Below are 16,417 nucleotides of genomic sequence, written 5' to 3' on the forward strand. Positions count from 1 at the left end.
AGACTTGAAAATTAAAGTATCCCATCGACAGTCACGCTTTCTAAAGACGTACCTCAAAATACAGTAAAATGTAGTTTTGTCTGCAAAGCATTGAGTCGGAAAGTATTGGCTCCACAACATTTTTGAAAATTATAATTTCTCATCTTCATGTAAAATCCTTGTTAAAAAAAAATGAAGGTTTGCATTTGTGACATGATCTAATGTGAAAAAGCAAACTTGAGGGTTTTGCTTTAATGAGTCGGATGCTGAATGAAGCCGGATGGGCGGGTTGGGTCAGTGCCCTGATATGAATGATTAACGCTGGACTTTCTTTCTGGCAGGATATTGAGCAAAATAACATTTTACCAAGAGGCGTCATGTGATAGTTTGCAACTGTTAACCATTTGAATTCGTCTTTCTCTGAAGGAGCTTCCTCTTTCTTCTCCACTCTTTCTGTTCAGCAACAAAAACATGAAGTCCTTTAAAATACAGCTAGTATTAAAATCAAGCCACTGCATAAAGAAAGGATGTCTTGTGTGCTGGTTAGGTAAGAAAAACATTTCTATTAAACATTCATTTTTTACATTTTTTCATTGTGGTTACTGTATCTGCTGATGTCTTAGTTTTACGTCAGCTTCCATAAAAAAAAAAAAAAAAAAAGCTCCCACTCTGATTTCACAGATATACAGAAATGATTGTCCTAAAAGACCCAAATAAATTTGCCAAAACTGAATTATTGTGGGTATAAAGAATGAAAACTATTTAGAGTGAAATCAAATCAATTCTCTAATTGTTTCTGTTTGTTTGCAAATCAGCAGCTTCCCAGACGTGTTTCAGTTTGGCAATCGTCTGTTCCTTACTAACTTTTCAGTTTGTCTCAGGTAAGCTTTTCAACAATTATTATTGAAAAACACACACACACAAAAAAGCAATGCTCAGTATGTTAGTATGCCTAAAAAGTCATATTTGTGATGAAGCTGAGTGTGTACTTTGCTGACCATGATGATGCATTTTCAGGTGCTGCGGACAATTGTGAGACTAATAAGAAACCAGAGCTGTTCATCACAACGCCAGGACAACTGGAAGCACTGAGTGGATCGTGTCTGCAAGTCCCTTGCAACTTTTCTGCCAAAACAAGTGCAAGCTTCACGGGAAAAAACTTCGGGGTGTGGATCAAATCAGATTCTCGATTTAAAGAATTCCCAGAAAATGTGATTTTCAACAGCAGTGGGTCGACAAAAACGTATCCGCTGGAAATTACGGGGAACCTGGAGAGACAAAACTGCACAACTGTGTTTCAAAACCTAACTAGCGAACATTCAGACGTATACTTCTTCAGAATTGAACATACGCAGACCAAGGCAACAGCTTCCTGCAGTGGATTTCACTTAACAGTCACAAGTGAGAAATTTTGAACTATTAAACAAAATGTGAACTTCATGCCAATTGTGATTTTATTTTAGATATACATCAGTCTAATACATGTTTATTTTAAATTTTGTTTACAGACCGATGACTGTGTCATAGCTTTATAAGATTCTGAGCAATTAGGTTAAAAGTGGTACTTTAAGATTTATTTAGAGTGAGTGACTGAGAAAGAGAGGAAACGCTCAGTGCTCGAAAGTGAAAATCACCAGAAATTGTTTAAATAATGTATACTTTAACATGTTTATTTGATGTGAAACCCCAGATTCTCCTTGGAGTCCCAGCATTAATGTTCCCTCTGACCTGAAGGAGCATCAGTCTGTCACTGTAACCTGCTCAGCTTTCACTCCCTGTCCACACTCACCTCCTCAACTCACCTGGAATCTCCAACAAGACTCTCTCAGACAAACAGAGAAAAACACAGATGGAACCTTTACAACTAAAATCCAGGAGACCATCACTCTGTCAGACACACATGATGGATACAACATCAGATGTTCTGCCAGATATCCTGTGACTGGAGGAAACAAGACAGCAGAGACAGAAGTGACTCTCAGTGTTTCATGTAAGTGATCCTGTCAGCAGGTCATGGTTCAGCTGTTTGTGATCAATAAAGTTCATGTGTCTCATTTTCCTCAGATGCTCCTAGAAACACCTCAGCATCCATCAGTCCACCAGGTTTGGTGTCAGCAGGTAGCTGGGTGGAGCTGAGCTGCTCCAGCAGAGCCAAACCTCCACCCAGATTCACCTGGTTCAGGATCAGCACAGAGGGAACATTTAATGTGTCTGTAGGCCAGGTTTACAGACTCCAGAGGACCAACATGACAGACTTGGGAAGTTATTACTGTGAGGCTGAAAATATTCTGGGGCGTCAGACATCAACATTGAGTCATTTAAAAGACCATGGTAATTTCTTTATGTTAGTTGTGTTGATATATGATGTTAAAGTGCTCCAAAACTAACCCCTTACTTATATTACGTGTGTCCAAATGCCTCCACATATTTTCATAAATAGTAGCGGAAGAAATACTATTTATAAATAAATGATATTTTGGGTTTGTTTTAATAAATAACAAGAACTGGATACAATATTCTGAAGTTTAGTAAAAAAAATTGAACAAACTGCAGTTGAAATGAAAACAAACTTCAAACCAAATTGAAAAGAAGAGAGGAAGAGCAGGGGATTTTTGGAAATGAGATAATAAGTAAGGTATGTTTGAATTTGAAAGGGTTTTTTCATCGTTTATGCAGGTCTTCAGTGTTGAATCCATTCTCTTATTTCTAGAAACATTGATTACGAAATCTCATTTAACTTGTGCTGCTGTTTTTGTTATTTTACGGATAAAAACAGATGCATTGTGGGGAGCTGCTGCTGGGGGATTTATTGCGATCTTCATTGTGATCTGTGGTGCTTACATCCTTTGGTAAGCACGATGTATAATCCATCCGTCTGATTTAGAAAAAGTCACTTATAAGAGATCAGAAATGAGGTCTTTATGGTGGATTTACCAACAATTCTTTTTTTTTTCTTTTTCTAGGCGCTTGAAGTTTAAACATTCAGCTTTACATCGGTTTCAGGTGAGAAAATACAAGCATCCTGTCAGAAAACCACGTTTTTATGTATATCTTTCAAGGTATTGGCAAACATCTGTTTTCGGTTTACGTGTCCTAAAATAACAAATTGTTTTGACCGTATCTCTGTTAAACCCTAAAATGAGGGAAAAAAATGGAAAAGCGAATTCAGCTCAATCAACTGCTGCGTTTTGCTCCCCCCCCCCCCACCCCCAGAAATCGGGTTTACAAGAGCCTACCAGCACCGCAGAAAACCAGGACATCCATTATGGAGACATCGACTTCTCTGTGATGAGACCGTCGCTTAAAACGGCCCGAGACGAGACAGACCAGCAGAATGTTATGTATTCAGAAGTGAATGTGTGCAGAACTGGAAACGGGACTGGATCTGTGGACGGCCTCTACGCTCAGGTGAAGAAGAATCCAGTCAATCCACATTTCACCTCGTGAAACTTTATCTCACAGATACGTTTGACTTTTTCTCTGAACTGTTCAAACACAAACAGTTGTTTTAATTTTTTAACTGTGTGACGGTGGGACTGATATTTTGTGTTTCCTTCCACAAACTATTCCCAGTAGTTTGCTGTTTGTGAAAAGAAAACTATTGTGAGAGGATTTAGACGTACGCGTAGGTTTACTGTCCAGTTAGACGACACATTTATTTCCAAGATTTAACTTTCTGGTTGATGTCTTGAGACGTTGCTTCAATATTTCCACATATTGCTCCTTTCTTATGAAGCCATCTTTTTTATCTTTTTTTTTTTTAAGCGCACCAGTCCCTCCTGCAGCAAAGCAACCACGTGCTTCCATCTCCATGCTTTCTTCTTTCCTTTTTCCTCAAAATGAAATGTCATTATGCCCAACCGCTTCAACTATAAATTTATCGGACTTCCGTCTTTTTTGTGCAATTTATGTCAATTTTCCGATCATGTTGTGCAGTTCCACTCCTAACGACGCTCTCTTATCCAGAGCACCTTTCAGAGAAACGCGTGTGAAGAAGGTTAAAGGGAAATACTTGCTCTAGAATGGACAACATTGATTTTGAAGGAAAAAAAGTGAGTCCATGCTTTCAATGATCACATATTCACAGATCATGTACTAATGAATAAACCAGTCACAAATGAGACATAATTGATTTATGCTGTAAATAGATTTTCACTTAAATAAAAACAAAACAAAACAAGAAAAAGTATTGCTTAAGAGATGCAAGTAGTATTTTGGTATGGTACCGAGTGGTTAAGACTGTCATTATTTAATGCCTGAAATATTAGATTTTACATTTATTTGTGTTAAAGAAGGAAGAAATGAAACATCTGGCAGCTATTTGTTGTAATAAAATAACTTCAAAACAAATATCTACTGGAATGAAAGCTTTGTATTGGTGACTGATGCAAAATAACCACCTTTGGATTAAATATATTTAACTTTAACTCAAAGCCTTTAAAATGGACATTGTTTTAGCTGCACATTTCCATATTCATACAGGAAAGAGGAGGCAGGTTTAAAAAGAACAAACTTTATTTTGTCGTTTTGTTTGAGCTGATGATCTTACAGCATTCAAGCAGTTGTCAGAATCCTCTTTGCGTGAAATAAGTTGATTATTTGTCTGATTTGGAGCTGGCAAATAATGGTAGGAATGTTATTAGAAAACTAAAATCTAGTGGCATGAATCTGTACTCTGAATTAGATGTGACGCAAAAACCAAAGCATTTCCAAATAAAGCTGTAAACCAAGCAGAGGAAGTAATGCAACTTTAAGCCAAAAAATTACACACACAATTTTTTTTTTTTAAGAAAAGTACCAAGTTTGTTGTTGTGGGCTTTAAGCCTGGTTTTCAGTATGTTAGGTGATATCTTGCTGTTTTAACTCAAAACACGAACTTGAAACTTGAAACTGAATGCAGTTCGTATCTGCCTCAAACCTATGGGGTGAGTGTGGTTTCAACCCCATAAATTAAAATGAGGAAGTTGGTCACTGGTGTTTCTGTTCTCATTTTAAGTAGGCAAGAATTGGAAATGGGACTAATTATGTCAAGATCTTGTTGGAAATGTTTTCTTCAGTCATCTGTGAGTCACAAATTGCGAAACTTCCCTTTTTCCAGAGAGCTTATTGACAAATACATGTATGCAACAAAGTATTAGGTAACATCCTTGCACTGTAGCAAGGCTACCAATGTCTGTTTCAACTTTACCAGAAGTCTATTATATGTGTGAGAGTGGATGACGTTGAAAGGAGACTTGATCTTTCGAACCACCACAACCTTGCAAGGAAAAATAAATACATCATGTGTTTCTAACTGGGTCCATTTGTAACTTTGAGATTTGCTTTATTTATTTAGTGGTGGAAAATTTAGTGGTGGATTTTAGTAGTCTTTATTTAGTGGTGGAAAATTAAGGCTCACGAAGACAACAGATTTTAAATGGGGATTAAAATGAGGAAACAAAGTTCTAATAATGAACTGTGTTTATGGTGAGTGTGATACAGACCTAGGATTCTATAGTGTTATATTTGTGCCAACATTTTTGAGTGCTAATGTTTACTTTTCCTTAAGTAAAGGAAAAGGAAAAACATGCTAATGTTTCCTTAAGTAAACATTAGCTTGCTATTCATGCTATTGTGAAGATTACAATAAATAAGATGATTTGTCAAAGAGGCTATTTTTATTGTTGGTTTGGTCAAGAAAAAAAATCTTAACAGTACAGTAATTAAAAGTTGGATTCTTTTAAGCCTGTGATTTTCTGCTTTAAAATAAATAAATAATGATAAGAGAGGCTATGGGATATCGCAAAATGTGTTCAGGACAAATAACTCCAGTCTCAAAAAATGTGAAGGCATTTTCACTGAAAGATGCACAACAAATTTTCTCACCGAAGCGAGACAACTTCCTGTTTTAACAGTCAAGAAAGGGTGAGTCTGTCTAAATTTACATAAGGACATCTGAACAGTGGATGCAGTTGGTGGCCATCATTTCTGCTCTTCATTCCTTTATTCAGGTTTATTTCTCCAGTGTGGCAGTGCAGACATTTGGTAAGAGCAATTTCTATGTCCTGCAGAAAATTATACTTTGGTGGTAACTATGGATTTTTGTAAAAAAGATGATTTACTTTAGCAAGTTTTCTCTTGTACTGACAGTCATCCATCATGATGAACAAAATGTTACTGAGTGTCTTCTTTTTTTCAAGTAAGTGTTTTTGTGTGTGTGTGTGTGTGTGTGTGTGTGTGTTCATTTCAACCATTTACAGTTTGTGTTATCTACTTCTGTGACACAATTCGGTCAAATAATGTAAATTAATTTATAGCAGAAATATGTTAGATCAGTAAGCTGGCAGTTAATTTAATAGTTACCAAATTGTACGACTAAATTCATGCCAAGAATATGTAAAAAATTGTTGTGGTTTGAAATTGGATCAGTGTGATATCTGTCTTACAATATATGTTTAATTGCATTTGGAGAAACATAACCAAGCAGCAAACTATCTTTGTCATATATTACTATAATATGTTGTGGTGTTGTAATAAAAGCAGCAATAAGAAGTACTTATTACTTTTTAGGCAACTATGGCTGTGACTGCATGGCACAGCGTTCACAGAAAAAACAAATCATTCGTAAATCACTACTTTAGGACACCAGTCGCATAAAATAGTGTGACTTGTATCACTAAGCTGCACACGGTAACTGCATTTAATCACATTTTCAAATGTATTGGTATTTATTGATGCACCTTTATTGAGCAAACAGAGGAGAAAAATAGCAAAACCAACAATCCTGACAACACAGGGAGCTTTGGGGTATCATTAATTAGAATTTATCATCGCAACAATAAATCAAAATCTTATCATGATAAGAAATCTATCATGATAAATGGGACAATAAACGCCCAGTCGTAGTTTGGAAGACACTTGGGCATCTGTTGCTGTTTTTTCTTTGGTTTATAAAATGTTAGAGTTACATAATTTCTTAGCTTTTGTGTGTAAGCTAGGAATGTATTTTTCGGTCCTGTTGTAGTTCCATAACAAAAGATTTTAAGTTAAGAAAAGCAAGCCTCGTGTGGAGATCTTTTCCAAGTTGTTCTCTGGTTGTCCAACGACATACAGTCTCGTGTTGTGAGGACGGCTAAAAGCCATGCCAGATTTGTTTACAATGCAAACACGGTATTTATTGACCAATCTAACAATAAATTGTGGCCCCTCGTTTTGCAGGCTCTGTGATTGCTTGTGGTGATGTGAGCCTGTTCATTACCACACCGCATCCGATGGAGGCTCTGAACGGATCCTGTTTACATATTCCCTGTAGCTTCACAGCTAAATCTGAAGGCAGCTTTTCCAGTGGAAAACTTGTCGGAGTTTGGATGAAAAGTGACCCAAGTTTCTCGACATATCCACAAAATGTGATTTTCAACAGCAGTGAGAAAACGAGCGTCTATCCCATGACTATAACTGGCGATCTGAAGGAGAAAAACTGCACCACTTTGTTTTCAGGCATAAACCAAAGACATGCAGACACATATTACTTTAGAATTGAACACGGCCAATTTAAGGCTTCGGCTATTTGTGATGCTCTTCAAATAAATATAAAAGGTAAGGCAGTTTTCTGTTGTTTAATGAATGGCGTTAAAATGAGGAAGAACGTTAAAATGTATCACTAATTTCATTAAATTAGTCAAATATTTAAAAAGTTCTTTCAGTTGTAACATAATGCTTTATTTTTTGCTTACGCTGTCCACTTTGTGACTTCCAGCACAACGTTATTATTATTACAAAAACAATTTTTTTCTTGCTTGTTTGTTTTCCAAAACACTTAATTCCAAAAAAAGTATCTACAACTCTTCTCCCACATTTTATCTTGTTACAGCCACAAACGTCAATGTTTTCATACCAAGTTTTTATGTTAAAATCTAGACCAAGATACAGCAGTCCCTATTGTTTGAAGGAAAAAAAACACATTTTTTAAAAATATTCTATTAATTAACATCCGAAAAGTGTTGCATGAATTCAGTTCCCCTGAGTCAACAGTTTGTAAAACTGCCACCAGCTGCAATTAGAGCCACAAGTCTTTGTGGCACAACAAGTCTCAAGTGTTTGGCAAGCCTCGAACCGGGTTTTCTACTAGAATTGTCCTGTGTTTAGCTTCAACCATCTTCACTTCAACCCTCTGACCTGCTGAATACAAACTAACCCACTGGACAGTTTTATTTGTGCCTTATTTTACAACTGATACTTTGACTCACTGCATAAAATCTGTTTTTGTTTCCAGAATATCGTCTTTTCAGTGGCAATGTGACAAAATAGAAGAACTACTTGTTCAAGGCAGTGTACATACGATAATGACAAAACCAGCCTTCAAAAATCTGACAATATATGTTTAATGATTTTAATGCATTTACTATTTATCATTTGAAACCCCAGATTCTCCTTGGAGTCCCAGCATTAATGTTCCCTCTGACCTGAAGGAGCATCAGTCTGTCACTGTAACCTGCTCAGCTTTCACTCCCTGTCCACACTCACCTCCTGAACTCACCTGGAATCTCCAACAAGACTCTCTCAGACAAACAGAGAAAAACACAGATGGAACCTTTACAACTAAAATCCAGGAGACCATCACTCTGTCAGACACACATGATGGATACAACATCACATGTTCTGCCAGATATCCTGTGATTGGAGGAAACAAGACAGCAGAGACAGAAGTGACTCTCAGTGTTTCATGTAAGTGATCCTGTCAGCAGGTCATGGTTCAGCTGTTTGTGATCAATAAAGTTCATGTGTCTCATTTTCCTCAGATGCTCCTAGAAACACCTCAGCATCCATCAGTCCATCAGGTTTGGTGTCAGCAGGTAGCTGGGTGGAGCTGAGCTGCTCCAGCAGAGCCAAACCTCCACCCAGATTCATCTGGTTCAGGAACAGTGAACATGGAGACATTAATGTATCTGTGGGGCAGGTTTACAGCTTCAACGCCACTGAGCGAGGAAAATATCACTGTTTGGCCACAAATCATCTGGGGAAAGAGATATCATCAGGGATCGTTCTGAGGTTTGAAGGTAAATTGCTAACAACCCTGAAAGATTAAATTTTTCGTCTTTAAAGGAGGGACCTCAAGTTCTACATGTTTGTTTCATGGAAGTTTCGTCACAGCAATCTGAACACTGGGTGGGAATTTGCAGTGGAATCATTATTACGATCATCGTTCTTGTTGTCTGTATTCGGTGAGTGTGTGTTCAGTAATTCTGCTAACAGTGTTTATATATGTCTCCACCAGCTCTGAAAGGAGACATTCTTGTGCTTCATACGGTTTTACATCTGATTTATTCTCCATAATTTGTTTAGCAGTGCTATCGTTTGCTGGAGGAGAAAAAAGAGGACAGATGCAGCCGTACCACTTCGACAGGTACGAATACACTGAACAGCGCAGCAGATTCTTCATGTGACTGAATACATAAAGATTCTAAAATTGGGAATTTAATTACAGAAATTTCAATTTTTCTACTTTTACAGATTGTAAATAGTAAAGAGTCTACAAGAAGCACAGAAGAAGAAGAAAAAGAACAAACCCTTCATTATGGAGAGATTCAGTTTCTAAAGCGAAGCCCTGAACTATCAAACTGCAGAGTGGATGGTTCAGACACAGTCTACTCTCAGGTTAAGGTACTTGAGCCAGCAAGTCATTTGAGGCAAATGGCTGATGACCCAGAATCCCTCTATGCTCAAGTAAAACATCAGTGATTTGAGATTTATTTTTATTTTTACAGGATTCTGTGTAGCTTAATCCTTTTCAAAATACCTCATGTACAAAAAGACACCTGAATGTGTGAATGCAATGCTTACACTTCCTCAACAGGAAACTCAAACTTTCACACTTCACCTTTTTTTTTCCCAGAAGAGTATACACAGATGTATGCAAATAATGTCAGAACTCTGAAAAAAGGGGAACCTTGCACACTTTTCTGTTCACACACCTGCAGCATATGAGGTGTGTGAACAGCTCATATGCTGCACGCATGACATAAGTTAACTTAACTTATGTCATGCGTGTGCATGAATCCCACATCAGTTTTGTTTCATACGCTGACTTGTGATATCAGCCAGAAAAGCTTATCAGTTTGTATTCTTTCGTTTTCAGCCCAGTTATAATCCAATTCATTGCGATGTACAAGTTTCTTTAAGGTTATTTTGGTTCATACTCTCTTGGTTCTGCTCTCCACTTTGGTAGTCACCCTACTGATGTGCAGCTAATCTTTCACTATTCCAACAAAAACATTCCTGGATGCATTTATGTTGTTGTCATTTCCTTATGAGTTTTGTTCCTACATTTTCTGCTAGTCAACAGGGAGTTTCTGAGGTTTTTCTTTTCCTGCTCACAGGCATCACTATCTACGCATTTGAAGAAAGATGTCAATTAAACAATAAATGAATTCACAATAAGCTATTGTGACTTATGTACGAGTCACAATAGCATTTATTTTTTCCATAGGGATTAAAAAAGACAATGAAAATACATAGAAATAAAGAATAAATACGTTGACTCTGAGGCCTGTCAGAGCTGTGAGGGTTATGTCACAGATGTTTTTGAACGTCTTCATGAATTATTAAGCAAAAATGTACAGTAAACTCAAAGTGAGATGGAGGAACAGATGAAACTTAGAAAAAAAAAACCCAAAAGGAAGGGAAACATTTCTGCATATTTTCAGTAACTTATTATAATATCTTTTAATCCCATTCAGGCAGTTTGCAGCTGTCTGAATGTTTGGTATGCAGCATACCAAACACACATTTGCATTATCCTCCAGTTGGAGAACTTGTGAGGGCAAAGTTACAAGTGAAAGGTTGGACAGAACAGAGACACAAAAACTTAGATATTAACTAACTATAACTATGATTTATGCATGAAAGCTATAGTTGATTCAGCTCTGGATGTAAAATTACCCTAATGTCTGACATTGCTAAACCGTATGCTGTTTCACATTTAAGAACTAAATATGGTTTATTTGGTTTGTAATAATGAATCAATTTTGACCAATAGTATTGAGTTTTCTTTAAATGACACATTTGAATCCAATGTTTTAAAATGTATTATGTTGACATAATCCATGTTTCTGAGATTTATTTTACAGAAATAAACCTCAATGTAAATATTCTACATTTACAAAAACTGATCGATGCTTTCTTCATTACAAGTGCAGTTTTTAATGATATAAGCTGAGGTTTTCCTACTTCCCCTTATCCTTATTTAGCTGTGTGGTTGCGAAAAGCATGTTTTAAATGCAGCAACCATTCACTTCGGGTTTGACTTTGTTGTCAGCCCAAGTGAAAATAGTAATGGATGGAGAAATTGTTGTGATACCAGGAAGTACTGTTTTCAATACCATATTTGAAGTGGTGAGACGAAATGAGAAGCCACTGGCTCGTATTTGATATAAATCTACTTATTGGTTTTCTTTATCTTCTGTTAACAGACTGTTTTCTTTGTGTTTATTTTTGACATCAATTTGCTATATGTCCACCCAAAATCCACACGATTTCGATTCAAGGTCAAGAATACTTTATTGATCCCAAAGGGAAATTAAATGTTGTTGTAGCATGTAGGAATAAAGTCGTGATATTACGACTTGTTTCATATTATTTATTCTCGTATTATTTCAGCATTCTTTTCGAACCACTTTATTGTCGTAATGCTATGACTTTATTCCCGTATTATTTCGACATTATTCTAATTATATCATGACTTTATTCTCGTGATATTACGACGGTATTCTCCTAGTTGTATGACTTTGTACTCGTATATTTTGTTCTTATGGCCGTCACACTTTGTCATAAAAAATACCGAAATAAGTGTACATTTTATAAAAATGAACTCTTTGCCTCCAACTCACCTGTCTCCTTTGAAACTAGCAGACCTGCTCCACCTTCCAGAGTCAGCTAGCATCTCAGTGGTTACAAATATCAAGCGTGTCTGTATTTCCAACATCAGGGATGATGGCGCCATCTTTAGGCCACACTACGTACTTCTAAATATAAGGCTGCAGTCTCTCTCTTGCCACTAGGGGCGATGTAGCTCATCAGCAGCTCAAAGTGAACAGTTGTTCTTTGTCCTCGATTCCAGCATTCCCAGGTTAGAAAGAGGCCCGTCTCCCACATAGACTGGTCGGCACGCTTATAATTTTAATCTTTAAATGGGGAATTCAACAATTGATCTTATTTAGTGAGTAAAAAACAAAATAAAATAAAAAAAAAAACTATGACCCCCACAACCCATCAAATCCTTGAGTGCAACAGGAGAGTCCATTCAGTCGTCATGTAATGACTGCAGACATCGACAGGTTAACAATTTTAAAATGAAAGAACAGAGAAATAGAACATCTTAGCCAATTTTTATTTTATGTTTAAATCATATTTACAAAAATCCAGTGAAATAGGCACTTTTACATCATTTCAAAGTTATTGCATCAAACTTTTTTTTAAATCACCCTTGAAGCTTTACATATAAAACATGTGACAGTTAAGATAAAATGCAGATTTAGCCTACTCTAACCTCACACCATCAGAAAGGAGATTGCATGTGATTAATATAGTAAATGACAAAATAAATTGTAAATATGCTTATTTTGATTGTTTAGTATTTTTTAGATTTAGTCTAACTTGAAGTTTAAATGTCCCCCATGCTGACTCAAAGTAAGATAAGTTGACAATAACCAGATCAAGAGGCAAGATAAGGAAAACAAAAAGTTCAAAAGTTATTCCCCTTTTAAGCTTAGGTGTCATTTTACCTTACTCTATTCAGAGAGCTCAAAAACACTTTTAAGTTCCAATTTGTGTTCTTGTTTACTTTCTGCGAGAGCCAAAATTCACAAATTCAACATTGTTTGCAAACTCCAAACTTCATCCTTTACAAGCAGAAGACACCTGTGGATTACACAGAAGAGAAAAATACAGTGTCAAGTTCCACATTTACAGCAGATTTTTACAAAAACTAACTCATGGAAAAACAGGATTATCAATGCACAGAAACTTTGCTGTGGTACAAACCTGGAGCAACACAGTGTGTTCATCTTACACATCTGCATCTGCAATAAGACAAAAAAAATCCATCATGTTAGTTTATGAATAACTTTCCAGACAATCATTTTCAAAATGTATGTATATTGTATATCACCAATTAGCTTGTAGCCTAAAGTATAGTGGAAAACAATATCTTTCAACTGAGTTTTCACAAGGTCCTCTTTCTCATTCGGGTCCCTGTGGTTCAAACAATCTTATCAATAAAGTGCAAAAGCTTAAAAGCAGTACCCCATTCGTGGATTGTTGTCTTTCCCACATGTGTCACTCTGCATGCGTAGTGCTCTCCTTCCTTTGGAGTGAAACTCGCGTGCTTGGTGAGGTGGTAGTGCCAGTTCTCCTCAAAGGCCAGGTCAGTCTGCTTGGCATCAGCTATTTCCTGTCCGTTCTTCAGCAAATCAATTCTGATCTCTGGTGGGTGGAAGCCGCTGACGTGGCAGATGAGGACGTTTGGCTTCCCGTACAGCCCAGGGTTGCGACTGTAGATCTGCACCTTTGGTGATACTGACAACACATACACGGCATTAACACATCTTCAAAAGATACTTTAGAATAATTCATCAAAATTATACACCTTTTTTTTATTATTTATTTTTATTATAGTCTTAAAATGGCAGTGACAAATAAAAGTTTTATGGCATTTGGGAAACTGAAGCTATGCATGTTTTTTTTGTTGTTTTTCTTTGTCACTGTTAGTGACTTTCTAATATAATGCTACAGGTAGTTACACAACTGCGCAGCTACCTAAGGTTTGAGGAATATCCAGTTCTTCCTCTTTTATCATCTACACAACCAACATAAGTACTTTTGTTTTTAGGTTGACACATTCCACATTTAATACTAATGCACAGTCATCCCTAAGGACCAATTAAAGAACACCAAAGAGACCAATTAACTTACCAAGGAAGAAGCTGGGAGATAAATATATTAATCCTAAAAATGTCCCAATCCTTGTTTTAGGGACAGAAAATTTGCTTTCAAAACTCGTCTATCACCATTTTGCAGTGACTAATTAAAGTCAATGACAACTTTGTTTGGGAATGTTTTTTCTTACTAACATAACCAACAGCGGATGGACCTGTTTGAGTGGAATGAGGAACAAGGTTGCACTTGAACGTAGAAGCAGAAACATCAAACACTGTCCCCGCCAAGAGACTCGCAAAAGACGCCAACAGAAGTTGTTTTGAACAGACGGATGGAGGACATCAAAACCAAACTCTACAGCCCCAACCATATATTCCTGCTCAGGAATACAGTTTAACACAATTACACTCCAACAGTCCTCTTGGGATGATTGTTTTCTAGTAACTCGATCTGCCAATAGTTGGTATGGCCTCACCCACACCTTGTACAGCCATTGAAAACAAAAATGGCTGTACAAGGAGTACCCAGCTAAAGTCCACAATGAACATAAAACTCTTGGACTTTGACGTTTTACAATCTTATGAAGAAGACACAATCTCAGTTTCTTTAGATGACCATAAAATCCTCATAATATCCTTTCTTGTGGGTAAAATTGAAAATGTGAAGAACATTTTGATTATTTTTAAATTATGCCAACTTTTTTCTCATAAGTAACAAGTTCTCTAAGACTCAACAAAGGTGTTGTTTAATACAGTAAAACCATTTCTCAAACTCCAGTCCCATGACAAAATAATAAACAATGGATAAGAACTGGTTCTAATCACAGCAGTAAATTTAGTGTAGTCAGGAAGAGGTATTGCAGCAAAGTGAGGAATTTTGTGTAACGCACTCAGGATTTCCCCCAGTGTATCATAAGCCTGACGGGCCACCAGGCTAAGTATTGCTTATTTATTTAAGTTGTTTTAAAATGTTTGCATATTTGCAGACTTTATAGTTGGTGTTCAGGTATAAATCTTCCAATCTTTCAAAAATACATAATTATCAAGGGATATTTTCAAATTTCCTGTCAACTTTAAAGATTTTTTTTATTCAAAATCACTCAAAATCATGCTGAATGACTGCCCTAGCACCCAACCAACAGGCTTATATGTTTTCTGGAGGAAACCTTGACACTGAGTCTGACTGGATTGCAATGTAGCTAGAATCAAATTGAAATTTATGTAATTTAATTTAAACAGGACTGATTTTATTTGACATTTTTGATTTGGACCTCTTTGCATTGTTAAGTGCCTTAAAATGACCGTTGTTGAAAACTGGCCCTTGTAAAACAAACTGAACTAAAGGCTTTGATACATTAGCAATAAAACTACAACAGTTAATGTATGACTCATATGACACGGCAGGTACTTCCATGTGCCATTATATCATCTATTCTCTTGGTTTGTACATGGGAACATGAGAAACATAGTTAAACACCAGGCAAAACCCCTATAAATAAACAACAATAACAAGTAATCTTAACATAAAGCTTTTTCTTTTTATCATTGAATACTAATATGTTATTAATGTAATATGGTAAAGTTGTCTCGAATCATAAAAACATCCTTTACATGTAGTTGTATTTTTCAGAAGTACATCAAACTGTACAGAGTATAGAAAAAAGCAAATCGCGTTCCTTTAAAATGAGCTCTATTTACGAAGAGAACCATAAAGCCAGCTACGTGTTTGTACTTTTCTAAATAAAAATAGATACTACCAAAAATATGCGGGTTATTTTGAGGAAAAAATATAACAGGGCTCTGTGTTTTAAAAACTATTCAAGTACCAGTGTACTACTTAACCGCTACAATGTATTTACCGAGAATGATTTTAACAGGTTACACAAAGACAGTGAGCGACATGTTTGTTTTTATTTTAAGGTTTCTTACAGCTATTCTAAAACAGATGTCAGTCTTATTTTAAGCTTACTAACCGCACTAATATATTAGGAATTTATCCGGGTTATATCTATGGTTAGGCCTGAACCTGTACATTTTCGAGTCTTCTTCCTTGTAACACAGCGCCATATCTGTACAGTATAACCGCTGAAACAAAAACAAAATACGGAACACAACTAAATTACCTTCTTTAGCCATTACAGCATAAGACGCGTAGAGAACAACGACCAGGAAAAATAACTCCTTCATGATTCTTTGTTTTAAGACGGTCTCTGGCAGAAGAAGGTGCTTTCTCTTCGTATAAAAACGATGACAAAAAGTGCGCAACAACTCGAATCGAAAGTAAAAATGTTAGTAAGGTGAAGTACACCCAGATAAGACTAACCCTGCCCAGCAAAGTCACTGAAGGCCACGTGGTATTCCCTCAACCAATAAGAAAATTTAAAGAAACTGTTGCTAGGTGGAATTTACATTAAATTATTGACGTTTTCTTTTTCTTTTAGTTTTCTGGGTAGCTAGCAAAAGATGAAAATGTGTCTTACCGCCATCTAGTGGTCAGAATGTTAATTATTATCAGCTTCGTTATAATG

General features: G+C 36.4%; 3 protein-coding genes and 1 long non-coding RNA gene across 5 annotated transcripts in view; 3 read left to right on the top strand and 1 right to left on the bottom strand.

Moving 5' to 3' along the window:
* Window positions 1–438: 438 nt before the first annotated feature.
* Window positions 439–1,977, top strand: LOC103135290 (sialoadhesin-like). The gene is made up of 4 exons (XM_016669414.1): window positions 439–526; window positions 795–860; window positions 997–1,380; window positions 1,670–1,977. Exons 1-4 carry the CDS (start codon window positions 451–453, stop codon window positions 1,975–1,977), a joined length of 834 nt encoding a protein of 277 aa, XP_016524900.1. The 5' UTR covers window positions 439–450.
* Window positions 1,978–6,108: 4,131 nt separating this feature from the next.
* LOC103135289 (vascular cell adhesion protein 1-like) overlaps window positions 6,109–16,417 on the top strand; it is an 88,236-nt gene continuing 77,927 nt past the window's right edge. The window contains exons 1-4 of the mRNA XM_016669402.1: window positions 6,109–6,157; window positions 7,177–7,554; window positions 8,383–8,682; window positions 8,757–8,923. Coding sequence (XP_016524888.1) covers window positions 6,118–6,157; window positions 7,177–7,554; window positions 8,383–8,682; window positions 8,757–8,923 — 885 coding nt within the window. The 5' untranslated portion in view covers window positions 6,109–6,117. The remainder of the gene's footprint in view (window positions 6,158–7,176; window positions 7,555–8,382; window positions 8,683–8,756; window positions 8,924–16,417) is intronic.
* LOC107835799 (uncharacterized) lies at window positions 8,924–11,050 on the top strand. Of its 2 annotated transcripts, XR_001661620.1 has the most exons (4): window positions 8,924–9,014; window positions 9,098–9,179; window positions 9,301–9,361; window positions 9,469–11,049. It is a non-coding gene; the product is annotated as an uncharacterized LOC107835799 (long non-coding RNA). The 2 variants fall into 2 exon arrangements; XR_001661619.1 differs by having other exon boundaries at window positions 8,934–9,179; window positions 9,469–11,050.
* Window positions 12,323–16,231, bottom strand: LOC103135288 (beta-2-microglobulin-like). Its single transcript, XM_007547939.2, has 4 exons — window positions 16,013–16,231; window positions 13,258–13,530; window positions 12,997–13,034; window positions 12,323–12,873 (listed from the first exon to the last, which is right to left on the bottom strand). Exons 1-3 carry the CDS (start codon window positions 16,074–16,076, stop codon window positions 13,021–13,023), a joined length of 351 nt encoding a protein of 116 aa, XP_007548001.1. The 5' UTR covers window positions 16,077–16,231; the 3' UTR covers window positions 12,323–12,873; window positions 12,997–13,020.

The sequence above is a fragment of the Poecilia formosa genome, unplaced genomic scaffold, assembly GCF_000485575.1.
Source record: "Poecilia formosa unplaced genomic scaffold, Poecilia_formosa-5.1.2 Scaffold24, whole genome shotgun sequence".
Taxonomy (NCBI): domain Eukaryota; kingdom Metazoa; phylum Chordata; class Actinopteri; order Cyprinodontiformes; family Poeciliidae; genus Poecilia; species Poecilia formosa.

What these genes read in the sequence shown, in the direction of transcription:
- LOC103135290 (XM_016669414.1), top strand. Translation starts at nt 451, where the DNA reads ATGAAGTCCTTTAAAATACAGCTAGTATTAAAATCAAGCCACTGCATA. An exon ending in ATGTCTTGTGTGCTGGTTAG is followed by an intron (nt 527 to 794) that starts GTAAGAAAAACA and finishes TTTGCAAATCAG; the next exon opens with CAGCTTCCCAGACGTGTTTC. An exon ending in AACTTTTCAGTTTGTCTCAG is followed by an intron (nt 861 to 996) that starts GTAAGCTTTTCA and finishes ATGCATTTTCAG; the next exon opens with GTGCTGCGGACAATTGTGAG.
- LOC103135288 (XM_007547939.2), bottom strand. Translation starts at nt 16,076, where the DNA reads ATGAAGGAGTTATTTTTCCTGGTCGTTGTTCTCTACGCGTCTTATGCT. An exon ending in TGCTGTAATGGCTAAAGAAG is followed by an intron (nt 13,531 to 16,012) that starts GTAATTTAGTTG and finishes ATGTGTTGTCAG; the next exon opens with TATCACCAAAGGTGCAGATC.